This window comes from Lycium ferocissimum, chromosome 2, assembly GCF_029784015.1.
Source record: "Lycium ferocissimum isolate CSIRO_LF1 chromosome 2, AGI_CSIRO_Lferr_CH_V1, whole genome shotgun sequence".
In the NCBI taxonomy this organism is placed as follows: Eukaryota; Viridiplantae; Streptophyta; class Magnoliopsida; order Solanales; family Solanaceae; genus Lycium; species Lycium ferocissimum.
In genome coordinates, this window is record NC_081343.1 from 60,956,858 (window position 1) to 60,973,712 (window position 16,855).

The 16,855-nt window shown below is 33.9% G+C and overlaps 2 protein-coding genes across 2 annotated transcripts; both read right to left on the reverse strand.

Moving 5' to 3' along the window:
* Window positions 1–5,634: 5,634 nt before the first annotated feature.
* Window positions 5,635–8,435, reverse strand: LOC132046525 (AAA-ATPase At5g17760-like). Its single transcript, XM_059437176.1, has 2 exons — window positions 7,093–8,435; window positions 5,635–6,371 (listed from the first exon to the last, which is right to left on the reverse strand). Exons 1-2 carry the CDS (start codon window positions 8,101–8,103, stop codon window positions 5,928–5,930), a joined length of 1,455 nt encoding a protein of 484 aa, XP_059293159.1. The 5' UTR covers window positions 8,104–8,435; the 3' UTR covers window positions 5,635–5,927.
* A 3,194-nt stretch (window positions 8,436–11,629) lies between these two features.
* LOC132046526 (proteasome subunit beta type-1-like) lies at window positions 11,630–16,658 on the reverse strand. Its single transcript, XM_059437177.1, has 7 exons — window positions 16,497–16,658; window positions 16,311–16,418; window positions 14,883–14,964; window positions 12,786–12,915; window positions 12,553–12,695; window positions 12,348–12,434; window positions 11,630–12,057 (listed from the first exon to the last, which is right to left on the reverse strand). Exons 1-7 carry the CDS (start codon window positions 16,541–16,543, stop codon window positions 11,983–11,985), a joined length of 672 nt encoding a protein of 223 aa, XP_059293160.1. The 5' UTR covers window positions 16,544–16,658; the 3' UTR covers window positions 11,630–11,982.
* Between the last annotated feature and the right edge of the window lie 197 nt (window positions 16,659–16,855).

Below are 16,855 nucleotides of genomic sequence, written 5' to 3' on the forward strand. Positions count from 1 at the left end.
TCGTTGTCTTTTGACGATGTTAAAAAGTCTCTCTCAAATTCCTCCTCATTCGCTCAACTCGTCCGTCCAATATCTCGTTTGAAGCCCGTGTGCTTGCTCATATGGTTGCTACTACCATTGTTCCTCGTCTGCCGGGTCATACTCTACCATCTCTCCCGTGATGCTATTTTTTTGCCTTTTGCCTCCCGTCCAAGAAAAAAATAAATTTGTCCTCCATTGTTATCAATTATATGATTGAGTGCGCTTCCAATCCCTCTAGTCTCCCATATGGTATGCTTATCTCCGGATCCCAGAGGTCCACAAAATCGACTTGGTTGACTATCCCATCACTCGATCAAGCAATGCTACAACTCTCGGGCGTTCGGTAGCATGGGATATGTTTTGAGCGATGATTCTGGTTGTTAAAAGATGTCCGCGAGGCCTCTCAACTTGGTCCCTCTACCAAAGCGGAAAAAATCGATCCCCCGTTGTCCTCCTCCGAATGTTATGAAGAACTTCTCGCCAAACTTTTCGCTATGGATGAAAAAATTGAGTCCATTAAAGACTTAATGGCATCCACGTTATTTCAAGTGGAGAAGATTCGTGATGTGACTAGAGAAACAGTCGATGTCTCTAAGCTAAGGCTACGCCGGATGCGGTTATTAAGGAAGCGATCAACCGTCCACCAAGCTTCAAGCTAGTGTTGTCTGCTATGCTCGAACGTCTTACTACACCGCTGACGGAAATGAAGGATGCTATTGTGAATACATTAGCCTACTTTCTTCGTCGTCCAGTCTTCCGTCGTCAAGAATAGTTTTTAGTTTTTTTTAACTGTTTAAACAATGTTTTTTGTGGTCCTTATGCTTGGCAGTACTGTTAATTGCCTTATGTTATTTGCTATTTGTCCCTTGGTTTTGCCTGTTTGTTGTGTTGTTTATTTGATGGTTCTTTGCCTCTGCTTTTATTGTTGTGTTGTTTTTGAGTGATGCCAAAGGGGGAGAATGACAATAAGCTCGGTGGAGCCTATAAGGACTAGTCAACTAGTCGGGGGAGCCTCCACCTATTCTAACAATGAGCATCCGTTACATGGAAGTTGACTACACTTTGTCCAAAATTGTCATCCTCAAAAAGCGGGGAGATTGTTAGTGTCAAGTTTTTATGATGACAATTTTACTTGTGCGGTATAGAAATTAAATCACATAAGGAATATATGTGAGCCCACAAAACAGCCAACAACTTGGAAGCCCACTGTAGTAGCCCCAACGAGTCGGGCTCACTCGACATATGGCTTCCAGCCCAAACGTGGTTAGGCAACCACTGTAACTCTCAAGCGCATCAAATCATTTCAAGAAGGAAAAATATCAAAGGCATATCTCGAGGTGTAAGAAATCTCTGCGCCTCAACGCGCGAGGAAAGCAGACAAGTTTTTAAAGAGGAATTATTTCAAGAAAGATCAAATCATTTCAAGAAGGAAAAATATCAAAGGCATATCTCATGAGGTGTAAGAAATCTGCTGCTGCCTCAACGCACAAGGAAAGCAGCAACAGCTCAGTCTTATTCTTGGAAATAGGATCTCTGATTCCATTTCCAAGGATCAAATCCCTTGGGTTGAACTCTCTGCGTGAAGTGCCTAAAGCTATATAAACGGCCGCCTCACAAACGAAGGATTATGCAATTGTCTCATTACCTCCATTGCTCGCTTTACTTTCAAACAAACATTGTCGATCCGTGTGATTCATAGTGTAATAAGAGAGAAAGGAGAGTCATAGTTTGTGAGGCTTTGTATCAAAAAGAATAAGAGTGTTTTGAGTGTAGACGTAGGAACTTCATTCAAAACTCCATTGTACCAAACCTTATAAAAGAGCAGAGATCACCCTTGCAACCTGGGATCGGACTGGATTCACATTGAATCCGAACCAAGATAAATTATATGTGTCATTTATTTTACGCACTTGCCTAAATATTCATCGAAAGAGGTAGTCGACTATCGTCTTGACCTACGACTAACAGAGCCGAAAATTTTAACAATTCACCCCCCCCCCCCCCCCCTCTCTTGCACTTTCAACTTCCAAATTTTAACTTCTCAGAACAAAGGAAACAAATTATCACTTCTCATTTTTCAATATTTTTCTACAAAATCATCCATAAAAGCATTTAGTTTATTAACACCAGCACACTAGAAAAATTAACGTACAGATACATTATATGAATGGTTATGTTGCCCCAATGTTGTTTCAGAAATGCAAGGACTGAATATGTTTAGTAGACAGGTAATAACTTTTTTTTCTAATTATTATTATTATTATCGCTTTTTGTGTGTGACAAGTGGAAGAACTTTATATTATTTAATATATGCTAAAGTGTGTTTCTAGGTTTTTTCTCCTTGCATATATATGTTGGTTTAATTTAGTATCCATAGATTACTACCATCAAATTTAGTATCCATAGATTACTACCATCATAATAAACTTCTGATGTAGTTTTGTTCTTAGTCTATTTGGATTAAAAAAGAGATGCGGGTATGATTTTCCGTTTATTTAAAAAAAAAAAAAAATTCTTCACGTGAAGGAATACAGGGCAAACTTATCATTGTGTTAAATTTATTTAGGAATGAAAATAAACAAACTCGAAAACAAGTAATGGAAAAGTTACAAACTTTAGAAAATAATCAAACTCTCGTGATCAAGAAACCTTCATTAATAGTGCATTATATCTTTGTCATACTCTCTCCGTTTCATAATGTTTGTCTTACTTTTCTTTTTAATCCACTTGAAAAAATGTCTCTTTCCTTTTTTACGACTCTTTATTTCCAACTTTTCACATGGCATATTAAGAATACAATATTAAAAGACATTTTGATATATTCTACATATCTTTAGTTAACAACTAAAAGATTCCAAAGTCTTCTATACTTTCTTAAACTCCGTCCTAAATCAAAACCAGACAAACATTTACAAACGGATGGAGTAATATTTACCGTAGAAGAATTTTTGTAATTATAAAGCACAAGCAATGGATTATGTGATAATCATTAATTAACAACACCACAATTAAATAATACAATATATAATCACAAGCTCTTACATAAAAATAGGATGCATAGTCGTGTGCCTTTCCAAAAGGAAGAAAAAGTAGATTAATCAATTGTAGAGGCTGGATTTCACTTTTGATAGTGATTTATTTTTTATTGATATGTTGGAGACAGATCCTATAGTATTTTTTAAATAGATTAAACATATAAAACAATTTATTTTTTGTCGTTTGAAAAAGACGACATATTTTCTGAGTAGTTAATTTTGTTTGTGTACTTAACAATAAACAATAAATAGCTTTACAGAAAAAATCGGTTTATAATCTTTAAGGGTTACATGTTTTTGCCGGAAGTAAAAAGGAATAAGCTTGATTACTTCTGAAATTGAAGTAATGAAATTATCAAATTCGAATAAATTTTAAGTTGAATATATTAATAGAGATTATTAATGACTTCTATGGTACATAATTCTTTTCTTTATTGAGTTAGATAAATAAAGTAACAATCATTATTTTCTTGTATGCACAATTTAATTCTATGGCTCAGTTTAAAAGTTAAATTACTTAAATACCATTCTTATTATTTGCCATGTAAATATCTTAACTTTCAAAAACCACAAATAGAGACATACGCCTATTTTCGTCTTTCTAGATAGTTGCCACCATTTAGTTGCATCAATTTGTTAGACTGAAATTAACGCAACTGCATTAGAAATTGCACTCAAAATAGAAAAGAATTAGAATAAGAATATCAACGGACACTTCGATAGGTATCATTTTTGTCCTCCATTTTTTCTTTTGGAAAAACATGCTAAGGAGCTTTACACAATCCTCTTTTATTGTGTTTATTGTACAAGTTTAAATAAAGGGAATGTAGTGATATACTCCCTGTTTGGCACTCTATCACATTTTTCAGCTTTTTTTCTTTCTTTTATCGAACTTCAATCTTCTTTCGCCAAACCGTTATCCTTTTTCCTCAGCCATTTTCTTTTCATAGCTTTTATTCGTGTAATTTATGGTCAGATTTTGTCTTTGGTAATATTTAATTTCATTCCTTCATTTTTCTGACTATATCCTTTTGTGTTATCTATTTCTAATTGATTATTTACATTAAAAGTAGAAAATCAAAAATCAAAAAGATAAACCTATTAATAATATTTACAATTTATATTTGCTAATAATACTTACAAAAATACCTAAAACTATTATAAATAAACCTTATGCCTTGATTTGAAGGGTTATGCTCCTTCGAACTAGCAAAATAACTTTTCAAATGTGGTACGTTCACATTTATTCTTAAGCTCTAATTCTAAATTTCTTCATTGGGTTAAGTTCTTGTGTTAGGAAAAAAAAAATTGCAACTTTAATTTTTTTTAGTAGCCATTGTGTCTATCAAATTTCAGTAAACCATTTGCATAATGAGAGGAAATTACTATCTTCAATATATAATTTCTTTAAAATTCATTGCCTAATTTTTTTAAACAACCTATTCAATAACGGTGTATATGCAAGTAGTGGTGAAAATACGAATTCTGTTTAACAATAGCATATTGATAAGATTATCAACTGATCACTACTATTTTGGTTTGAAAGAGGCAGTACAATTCGAGGTAAAATACTTTTATCAATTTGATAAATAACTTTAAAGGTTCTCTTGAAGAATTATGTAAGTATTATGTATTACAATTTGAAGGGAGAGTGAGGTAGTTTGATTTTGAATTGACAATATTTTAGTCTTGAAAACTAAGTTCTTAGTCCTTAGGCACAAAAATTTTGAATAATTCATTTCTTGACAATTTTATGAGTTCTTTTTTATTTTTTTGTTATTGTATGATACTGAAAGGTTCACATTTTAAAAAGTTCTCTTATTTCTTTTCCAAGATTGATGAAATATTGGGAGTAATATTTTGCTCATGGCTATAAAAATCACCAAAAAAAAAAAAAAGATAGTGAGACACAAAAAGGGAAAAAAAAAGCGAAGTTAAGGAGAATTTGGAGTTAACTGTTGTCATAATTGAGTCAGTTCCCTTTTTTCCGTACTTAGTCCTTTCTTTCATAAACAATAGCACTCCTAATACTTTGAAATGCACACAATAAGTGTTATATCTTTTAACATTTTAAAATATATATAATTTTAACCAACAAATTAGGAAAAACTTATTTTATAATTGTTAATTACAATATCGATATTACATATCTATTTCAAATGATTTTGTTTGGAGAACAATTGGTTGAAAATTTGAAAAAGTAATGTTTGGAGATAAGTTGATGCTGTAAAGAAGTTTAATTGCGTTTGACATGAATTTCAATTGGAGAAAAAGTTGGACTATTATGAGTAAAACAGTACTTCACTTGAGATATTCAAACAAAAACTAGAACTTAAAAGATTTCCATTTGAAAATTGAAATAATAAATGAATTAATAAAGCAAACACTTATTTAGGAAATAATGTATGTCTAAATGCCTTTATAACTCAAGCAAATATTGTTGAAGTAATGCGTATGAAAAATTCAACATTTTGCAATATAAAAAAAATAATAATGATATGAGATAAACGTACAACGCACGTTCAGAGAGACTAGTCAGTCAAAATCTGAAGAAAGGTCATTACTAATTTAAAAGATAAAGTATTAAATGCTTTCTTCCGACCAAAATTAGTGGAAAGAATAAAAAGATTGTCCTAACTAATCAGATCCTTAAAACTTGTCATTTAAATGCAAGCAAGCAGTTCCAAACAAGAGAGAACCCCACTAAGCCTATGTGCAATCAGCGTCCAGACACGCGATTCAATGCACTTGCACAGATAGCATCATTTTGAAAGAGACGTTGGCCGCCCAAATGACAGTGACTGGATTCAAAACAAATACTGTGTACTACATAAAATCCACTTTGGAGAAGAAAGTCCTACAGAGAGTTTCTCAAGGACACTCCACGGTCATTTGAGGAAGTTGTGCCGCATCATGAGTAGTATTATCATCCCTGGTCTCCTCTGATTCCTCATTGTTACTGATCCTTTTTCGCTTGAGAAATTTAACAAGACCTTCAATGCAAACATCAGGATCTTCACTTTTCATAAATTGCTCAGCAACCTCTGCAGGGGTGATTTGTACACCTTCAATCAACTCTTGTACTTCTTTAAAACCCCTATAATTTGGATCACTTATTTCCAGATAATTAGTTGCCAACACCTTAAAGCTTTCACTGGTTAAGTAGGACATGTGAATGTGCATGTCCATTCGTCCAGGTCGCAACAGAGCTGGATCAAGCCTCTCTTTGTGATTTGTGGTAAATATGATAACTCTTTCGTCTCCACAACTCGACCATAGCCCGTCTATAAAGTTCAATAATCCACTAAGTGTAAGCTGCACAAAAAGAGGGAAAAAAAGATCCACACAAGCGAGGGATTATATACGGAATCGGATTGAATTTGATGGAATTCAGTTTGGAATTCTACGTGTGCCAAGGTGCATTTAATTTACTAGGTTCGAAATCTATTATTTGTATACTTCAATAAACTTTTCGAATGCGTATATAAAGTTTGAACCAAAGTTATAGTGTTCCGATGAACCCATAAGTTATACATTAAATTTTCCCCTAAATATATTTCCTCAAAAGCCTCCCTAATAAGCCAGTAATGATATTACTAAAATCTTCATCTGCCTGGTAATTACTCCTTTTGTTTTCATTTTATATATGACAACATTACTATTCAAAGAGAGAGATTTTCTTTATCACTTATTTTGACATTATATTGATTTTTAAATTACTAATTATTGTGATTTATAATATTTTCCTAGATATCAAATATGTAAATTTAACTTCAAAGAGCTTCATAAATCTACATCTAAATTCAGACAAAAAAAGGAAGGCAATTTTAAACTCACGCTCCTACACATTCATACATACTAGTATTAATCTTTTTCCATGTGAACTGCACCTATATCCCTGATAATTAGACCAAATTGACATTCAAAGTAATTACAGTACAAATCTTTTCCTAAGATGAAATATACTTAAGTGCAGTTTCCCGGGGATATTTAAAAAAATGAAGCAGAAGGAAAATTAAAACGAAGAAATTTGTACCTCAGAATCTCGTGAACGATCATTTGTAGAGTAAATTGTGCCATTTTCAGTTCTATCAGGCAACTCTACACCGCAATCAATGTCTTCAATGACAAGTATAGACCTATTCTTGGTGCTCAGCAACAACCTTCTCAAATCCGAATCGCGTTTTATATTAGAGAACTCTAAATCATAAATATCAAATTTTAAATAATTAGCAATTGCTGCAATCAAGCTTGATTTCCCTGTCCCTGGTGGTCCATACAATAAGTACCCTCTTTTCCAAGCTTTTCCAACTCTCCTATAAAACTCTTTCCTCTTTAAAAACCTATCAAGATCCTCTATTATGGTTTTTTTGAGTGATGGTTCTAATGCTATTGTATCAAAAGTTGAAGGGTGCTCAAGGTTCACGGAATCCCAAGTTGAAGGATTATAACTATGACTACTGTTTAGGGCATGCAACTTGACAACTTTTTTGTTATTGCACACGTCTTTGGCTTTGTTAATTACAAGAGGGATGTAGCAATTCAAGATCTTGTCCTTGTGTTCCTTGTAAAAGCTGAGCTCAAAATAACGTTTCTCACAACTACCACCACCATCACCATCACCATCACGAAATCTGGAAATTGTGTTTTTGCCAGGTTCCTGAACAAACTTCCATACCAATTCAATCCCTTCGAAAGAATCAGAAATTTTCCCACAATTACCGAATTTAACATTCACGTTTGTGTCTTTAGGTCTTTTGCTGATCTTGAAACGTTGAATTTCAGGGCTGATTCGGGTTGACAAATAGGTTTCAGCAGCGTTGTAGACTTCGTTGATGCCCATGCCATCTCTTTCGTCGATAACTAAAGTAACGTCGTCTGATGAATTTGGACGAAAATAGCTACGTATTTTGAATACAATATATTGCTGGACTTGATGAGGAACCATTTGATTCAGCATTGTCTTAAAAATAGTAATTGAAGCAGACATTGAGGCATAAGCCTGGAATATTGAAGAGGCTGAAGGCATTCCTGAGAGACTCATCATCTTTCCACAATTTTTTTTTTTTCACTACTTAGCAAAAGCAGAGAACTTTCCAATACTTACACGAGCTTTGCTACATGAACTATTTATACTACTTTCTTTTTTTTTTTTTTCCTACTAGAAGGGATCTTTTCTACAAGGAGTGCCAAGTTATAAACCAACTTGGTGTGGATTTTGGAAAAGAAAATATCAGTAAACTTTTGAAAAAAAAAAAAAAAAAGAAAAAAAAAAGGACCAAAACCAAGTTTGTTTTGGGTTGAAACTAGTCAAAAGACTAGTTTTGACTAATTTCGGAGACCAACTAAAATTAGAATTCTTAACCAGCCACTTGTACTCATGCACATATGGAAAGGACAAAAAAATTTACATGAGTAAATAATAAGGGACCTCAGAATGAGAGCAGGGGGTGGGGGAAGTATAGGTGTGCTGGTAAGTAAAACCACCGTTCGATATATTAAACGAAGTACTTTATAGTGTTTGAGGATGACACTTGTCCTAGTCCCATTTTTTAAGCTCTAAAGTTTCTATAAAAAGGAACCTGAAGTGGTCCACGTCGGGACACGCAGAAATCCATTATCGTGCTTTAAATAGTAATATATATATATATATATATATATATATATATTCATGAGAAAGGTATGACGAAAAAGACTATGCATATTAAAAAACACCATTAATGCATATGCAGCCACCTAAATTTGTCTTTTTATTTTTTTTATTTTGACATTTCAGCTAAGTGTTGTTCCTATTGAACCCCTAAACTCATCCTCAAATATGTCTATCAAACCCTCTAGATCTGAATTTTGTTATAAGCAAAAATTAAATTGTGGTAATGAAGGTGAAATAATATTTTAGACGTGTGGTAAGTTATTTTTTAGGTCATGGATGTGTCGGTTTCTACTAGTTCTGCTCTTCCACTGCTAGCTTAATTAAGAGCTTACTCTTTTTTTCCCTGTCAATTGCTGCTAATCTTAGCTAAAAGATAGCATAATTAATTAGAATATATATTAGCATGTTGCAACATTGAAGATAAAATACTATGTAAGTCAGATTGTGTTTGATAGACACATTTGAGGACTAGTTTAGGGGTTCAATAGCAACAACACTTAGTTAAGGTATCAAAATAAAAAAGGGACAAGTTCGAGAGGCTGCATATATATTAAGCCTTCTTTTTTCCATTCAAGTGAAAATTCAAGTGGAGTCTTGATCCAAATGAGGTCAAACTATAATTTTCTTGGGAAAACAAAATCAAATATCCATAAAATATAAAATATTTACCCGTCTCATGCCTCTCCTAAAGTAATTTCGCTTCTACCTTAGCTGGTCGAAAATATTTACCCGACATACCTCCTCGTCCAAACTCCTTCCTCTGTGATACCATCGCAATATATTTATATATCATGATGGTATCATGGAGGATTAAGAAAAGAATTGAAACAATCCTCCATGATATCATCTCAGTACATCTATATACCACAATGATACCATTGTCCTAAGAAGTGTTTAATTAAAGGACTGAAGCAGTCTTCTATGATATCATCACAATATATGTATATAACACGATAGTACCATAAAAGTTTTTTTCGAGAAAAGTGTTTTTTTTTGAATAAATGGACATAATCATCCATAACACTATCTCAGTATATTACATACCATGATGGTATCATGGAGGACTAAGAAAAGGACTAAAATAGTTTTCATTATACCATCTCAGTATATTTATATACCATGTTGGTATCATAATTTTGGGGGCATCTCGGGTAAATAATTTTGATTTTCCTGGGGGTACGAAAGTAATGGGAGAATGGACGGGTAATTATTTTGATTTGAAAAGGCACACGCGTTCTTTCTCCTAATTTTTTTAGGTGAGATTGTTACACACTTCAATATAATGACGGAATAACCAGTGGTGTTAGATAGAATCTCACCGCGCCAATCATCAAAAAGGATTCCTCATGTTTGGCTCATGCCCATTATCAAAACGGTTTCCTCATGTTTGGCCTATGAAAAAAAAAAAAATCAGATTAGCATATGAGAAATCATGTTAAAAATATAATTAAATAAATAAAATATGTTGTTAGAATCTCTCTAACAATTAAGTTTTTAAATGAGATAAGTCCCACGCTTCAATCCCTTTTTCCCATAAAAGTTGCACTTAAGTAGAATCACTGCTTTGATGAGAATAGGTGTGGGCCTAAAATAGTGCTATTTGTGGATAAAGATCATTTTGTGTCTCAATCCAAGCCTTATTCCAGCTCATCTCTCTTTTCTGGTAATGTAATTTAGACATCACGAAGAAGCAATATGCCAAAAGAAAGCCATCAGTAGAAAGGTTACTTTTACAAGAAAAGGTCCAGAAAGCCATCAATACTCAGTAGAAAGGTTACTTAGAAGAAAAGGTCCATTCTATGGAGAACATATTACACATTTGGGATAATACTTTCACTGCAACAAAAAAACAGAGTATTAAAGTTAAAAATAAAAGATACAGTATTTTCTAAAAGTTGCAGTTATATTTAAATATTACCTATAGTAAAAAAAAGTCGAAAATTTGCAGCCAAAAACTGTTATTTCACTCAAAATGATCCTCGTATAAATTTTTAAAGATTTACCAGTGATTGTCTGAACATACTATTCTATGCTCAGCCGACATTATTTCAGTGAAGTAGATGAGATAGGGAAGAGAAAAGAAAAGAAGTAGTTCTGAAAGGAAACATGGCCAAGCCTATACTTGCAAATACTGAAATACTTCTCAATTTAAGTGTCTTATTTTTTTAACCTGTTTCAAAAAAGAATACATCTTTCTATATTTAGAGCCCGTTTGTCCATGAGAATTATTCACTTTTTTGTGAAATATTTTTTCACTTTTTTTACTTTATGATGTTTGGCCATAAAAATTCCAAATACAGCTTGAAATTGTATTTGAAATGTGGAAAACAACCAAAACTTATTTTTTACTTTTTTTCACTTTCAATACATTCAAACAATCAAATATTCTTTGCAAAAACTATAACCAAACGCAACTCGAAAATACCAAATAAAGTGAAAAATATTTAATTTTCATGGCCAAACGCCTAGTTAGTAAAATTTTCAATTCCAACATTTTACATGGCAAATTTAAGATCATAAGATTTAAAAGATTCTACACATCTTTAATTTAGTACCATATGATTAAAAAATCTCCCTTTATTTTTTAATATCCGTGTCTAATCAAATTAAGACATTTAAATTGAGATGGAGGGAGTATTATTTATGGCCAAACTATAGCTTCTCTCAGCTGCTGAGGCAACAACTTCACTCAAAATTTGAAGAAAGGTTATTACTGTTTTAATAAAGAAAGTATTAACTGCTTTTTTCCGGCCAAAATTAGTGGACAGAATAAAAGATTATCCGAACCAACCAGCCCCTAAAACTTGTCATTTACGTGCAAGCAACCAGTTTCAAAACAAAAGAGAGCCCCATTAAGCCTACGTTGCAATCAGAGTCCAGACACTCGTTTCAATACAGCAGCATCATTTTGAAAGAGACGTTGGCCAAATGTCAGATGATGGTGATTACATTAAGAACCTTTCATAATTTTTAAGAAGAAACAGAAGTACCGTTCTGATCCCAACAGGTTTCCTTTCTAATGAAAGCTTATCAAATACATAAAATCAACTTGGAAGAAAGCCCTACAGAGAGTTTCTCAAGGACACTCCACGGTCATGACCTGACAATGAATCTCCCAACAACCCCTCTAAGTCACTTATATACTTTCTTTTTCAAATTAAATTAGTTTAAACTGCAATCTTTTCATCATTACGAAATTCACTTCATTACAATAAGTTTAAACAGCCAATCTTTCATAATCGAATAAGAAACTAAGGAACGGAGCACAAGAAATCAGTCTTTCCTCAGATCCATTTCTTCCCTACGAATGCCATCAGCATTTAATACTACTATCTCCAGCTTGTCACCCTGCAATACGAGAGCAAAACATTCAGAAATATAGTAAAAGTTTATTTCTGATCATCTAAAACAGAGTTTCTCCCATCAACTTAAGTACATAGGAAAACACCACCTCAACATTTCAGCTCACAAATGGTGGGTATTCATTAAGTATGTAAAACAAAGGCAAAAGTAGAGTTTGGAGGGCGTGAAAAAGGGAGAGACAATTTTATCTCGCTCTTATAAACCAAAGGTCCAAGAACCCAAAGAACTTTAATTCTAAAACATATTGCCTAAAATGCATCACAGAAATGACTTACAGTGTATATATCCCTTTCTGTTGCCGACGCAAAGCATGTCTTAACTAAATCAATGGCTTCTGATTCAGAAAGTGGAGTAACAGCATCCTGCAGGGGTCATGGGAACTTCGTGAGCAAGAGAGCATGTTCATAATTTCCCCTCATTTTGAGGTCAATCCCAAATGCTTATGTGGCAAAATTTGAACAGATGAAGTATGAAGCAAACCTTGGCAGGCAGCAAGAGAGGGCTAGGAGACTTCAGTTGATTATCCAGGAAAGGCATGATCAGAGTTGAACCAGAACCTTGAGAGCTGTAACCAACCCTCTCATATGATCCAACAGCATCATATGTGAAGACACACCCCTTTCCTACAAGGTTTTTGCACGAAATTGTATAAGCTTCTTTACCAGCAAAGGCTACAAACAAACCAGACAGCATTTCCACCGATAACCTATTACCTTCATTGTCAAGGCCACCTAAAACATTGAATGAATAGTAGGGGAAGAATCGTTTGTAGTATAGTGTGTTTGAAAGAAGCTGACCCATAGCTGGACAACTCATCTGCTTGTTGTGCTGGTGCTGGTAGATCTATTTCAGTATAATAACATCAGAAGATCATTATCCTATATCTTATTAAGAATGTAAATGCTAAACTTTAGAGAGCACATGATTCATGATAAAAGAACTACAGATTAGCATTTCAGACATCATTCTATATCTTAGACCCATTAGGGATAGTATAAACATGCTATTTCCTGGACTGGATAACCAAGTTTGACTTGGCACAATAAATAATAAAAGAGTTGACAGTAGTTTACCAGACAGTGTCAGAAGTATAAAACATGTAAGGTGAGGATCGATATTTGTTTTCTTAGGAAATCAAAATATAATGAAACAAGAAGAGTAAAATTAGTGCTCTATGTTAGAACTTAGCATCTAAATTATTTAACAACCTGTCTATGACCTGCATAACAAAACATCAGATGCAACCCCAAACAAGTCCATGATCTATTGTCCTACTTTTTCCAGTTTGCAAACCAAACATAAATTTTACCAATTATCCATACAACTGTAATACTTTCTTTTTGATCAGTTCCATGGAATTGTAACACTTGTATCTCACACTTGGTGCAGGGAGAATAAAAGGTGGATAAAAATTTCAAAGACAAAAAAAAAATGGCTTAAACATATCAAATAAGCTATAATAAATTAATAAGTAATCAACTGAATTCATATCATAGAAAAAATTAATATTTAGGCACGGAATGCTAAATTTATACCTTTAATAGTGTTTTTTGTTTTTAAATACAAAATTTCTACATTAGTAGAGTTATAATAAAAGCCATAAAAATAGACGAAAATGAAAAGTAACGAAATAAAGAAATATTTAAAAGAAAACTAATAATATAGTCTATAACATGGGAATATTGTCCCTTATACAGTATCCTCTTCATTCCAATCCGAAACTTCCACTTAAAAATAAAAAAGAAGAAGGTAAATCACCCCCAACAACAACAAGGTCTCAATCCTGTACTAGTCGGGATAGGCATATGAATCCTCATTATCCATTTTGCTTTATTTGGAAAATTTCATACCAATATTCAAAACATCAGGGTTCTCTAACTCTACAAATTCTCTACATTTCATACTGATATACAAATCTCTAAATCTCAAAGCATAGCACCATAAATAAGCCATAATATTGGCGTCGTCAATATGATCTTTTGCTTCGATTTATGTTCTGCTTTTTTTTGTGTGTGGCCAAATCTGCTTATATTGTTAGAGATTATAGATCCTTTGAGACAATTTCCTTCTTTGCGATTTTAGGTCTATCTCTTTCTTTTTTAATACCTTCGATCACCGTGGTTTTTTACACCAACAGACAGATCTACATAAAACATGACCAAACCATTTCAAAGGATCTTATCTTATTCTATCGTCTGTGTGCTACTTGCATAGTTTGTTGGATTCAATAATTTCGGGTCATGTTTTTCCTAATTGAAAGAAAAGAAAAGGAGCTTAAACCTCTGGCTAAAGAATTTTAAAGCTTATGGAGCAGACCATGGTCACTGTTTCCGTCTCTCTACCACATAATGCTTATTCACTTTTTTTTCCAAATAAATCAAGCACATAATGCACCTAACAATCAACCTTTGGTTCTCAACAAGCTCATAAGATCATATTGCACAAATAAGTGAAGCACACTCAACAAAGATACAACATTTTTTTTTTTTTTTTTTTTTTTAATGACAAGGGAACCCGCAGCTGCTACCCTTTAGGTGCGCACAGGGTAAACCCCGCTCCTGTGCAATAGCCCGCAAACTACACAGAAGAGATAACCCGCACTAGGCAAGCCCCTTGCAACGAGCTCGACCCAGAAGGCAAATTCCCTGCTGTTGCAGGTAGGGGTTTTTGAACTTGAGAACTCAATTATGGAAGCCCTATGCTCAACCAACTGAGCCACCCTTGCGGGTTAAAGATACAACAACATCTTACATGCTCCGTAGCGAACTGTCTGAAGAAATAAAGGATAAATTTTTTTTTTAGCATATTACCAGATGCCTTGATGCCAAAACCTTTTGCAAAGCTCTCACATCAGCCTGAAATCCTGAAGACGCCATCACACATTTATCCGCTCTACATAGTCATATAGTTAACATACAATGCTGATATGTTAGAAAAAGGTTTGTGTGTAAAGATAAAAGGAGAGAAACCAATTACTATCATGACATAAGGTGAAGATTACATGTATCCATACGCAGCTCATTCATTCTCTCATAATACAATTTACACGTATCTCATTCATTGTCATACTTTCTTCCTCCCAAGGCAGAGACACATATAGGCAACTGAAATTTGATTGTCTCCCTCCCCTTTGGTTGTCTGGCATCAACTCAATGAGATTAGTTCTCTTCTTCTCTTTTTAACATGCTAAGTCAATAGTTATGGCTTGAATTATGATGGTTCTCTATAGTCTATTCAGGGGCGGATCTATTAAGCCCCGGGGGATGCCACGCCACCCGCTAGCTTCGGTGAAAACGCTAGGTATATATGTATACACTAGTATAAAATAATATGAATAATCTGATTGCCACCTGGAGTAACATATGACGACTCGGTGCCAGTGGCAAAGAGCAAAGGCTGCCTCCCTCAGTGGTGAGGGTTTGAGCTTCACCAACAACATTTTTAACAAAATTTTTTGCTTGCTGCACTAAATAACGCACAGCAGCACGCATACACGGTAAATTCCCACAAATTTAGGAACCCATTATCGGTTAGTATCAGTTATATATTTTATATTTTAAAATGAATTTATCTTAATGAATGAGATTACTCCACAAATTTAGGAACCCATTTATATCAGTTGCCTCTTTTTTTTTTTTTCCTTCTTTTCCTTAATTCCTCTTGACTTGCTTTTATTTTTTCCTCTTTGCTTAATATAAAAAGTTAAATTATCATAAATTTTATAGTTCAAATATCTTCCTCTCCGGTCAGAACAAAAACATCATGCGCCAAGTTGTCATAGTTATTATATTTTTCCATTCGATCGATTTGTCTAATTAAAATTGAAAAGACGAATAACCTGACCTGAAGCCCAATGTCATCAAACCGACCAATTTAAATACTATATAATAGTTTAACTCATCGTTTTGATATGAAAACAGAAATTATGTGAATAATTTGATAACAGCACTTGTTTATAACCAAGAAATCCTGTAGGTTCCAATAACGTGTTCACCACGTGCCACTCCGATTGCTATGTACGCTACTGTTCCCCACTATTACGAATATTACACATGGGGTAGATGTCAACATTCTACCGAAAATTCCAATCTAACTAGGCTCCCAGTTACCAATTTCAATGATTACCGATCAAGTATATACAACTTTATATCAGGTGTTATTAGCGTACTACATCATATTAACCAGCTAAACGGAACAGAAAAACAAGTCAATTGAAACAAACAAAAAAAGGAACATACAGTTTAATGATCTTGGAGTAATCACGAGTAAGAATGTTGTAACCAGTGGACATGCGAGTATCTGCTGCAATTACACAGTAATCTGCTCCAGCTACTGCCACACACGTTCTGTAAAATCGTACCAAAAGGACATAAGCACCGACATCAACAAATGAAAGAAAGTAGTATTAATTTATGAAAGGTTACCCGCCATTGTTGTCATAAGGAGACCAGTTAGCTTGTTGCTTCGTCATAGTGATTCGATGTGTGTGTGTGTGTGTGTGAGATGGAGCTAGGGTTGTTTTGGAGAAGAAGATTCAATTGAAGAAAGAGGGAATAATTAACTGATTGATTATTCCTTCGTCTTCAGCAAGTCATCAATGGGCTTTAGTATTACAAGGCCCCCGACTGCTTCCTCATTAGGCCCAATGTTTTGTCTGTGCGGTCTTCACGATCTACTTAAAAGTGGGTTTATTTATTGGTCCCTGCCCAACTTCTAAATATTGATTAATCAAGCAGGTGGTAAAAACTTTTTTATTTGGATATGTATTTCACTTGCAATTCTC

Excerpts from the sequence above, each read along its gene's own strand:
- LOC132046525 (XM_059437176.1), bottom strand. The coding sequence starts at position 8,103 with ATGATGAGTCTCTCAGGAATGCCTTCAGCCTCTTCAATATTCCAGGCT. Across the intron at positions 6,372-7,092 it reads ATCGTTCACGAGATTCTGAG|CTTACACTTAGTGGATTATT; the intron begins GTACAAATTTCT and ends CTTTTTGTGCAG.
- LOC132046526 (XM_059437177.1), bottom strand. The coding sequence starts at position 16,543 with ATGACGAAGCAACAAGCTAACTGGTCTCCTTATGACAACAATGGCGG. Across the intron at positions 12,696-12,785 it reads AGGTGGCCTTGACAATGAAG|GAAAGGGGTGTGTCTTCACA; the intron begins GTAATAGGTTAT and ends AAAACCTTGTAG. Across the intron at positions 12,058-12,347 it reads CAGAAAGGGATATATACACT|GGTGACAAGCTGGAGATAGT; the intron begins GTAAGTCATTTC and ends CTCGTATTGCAG.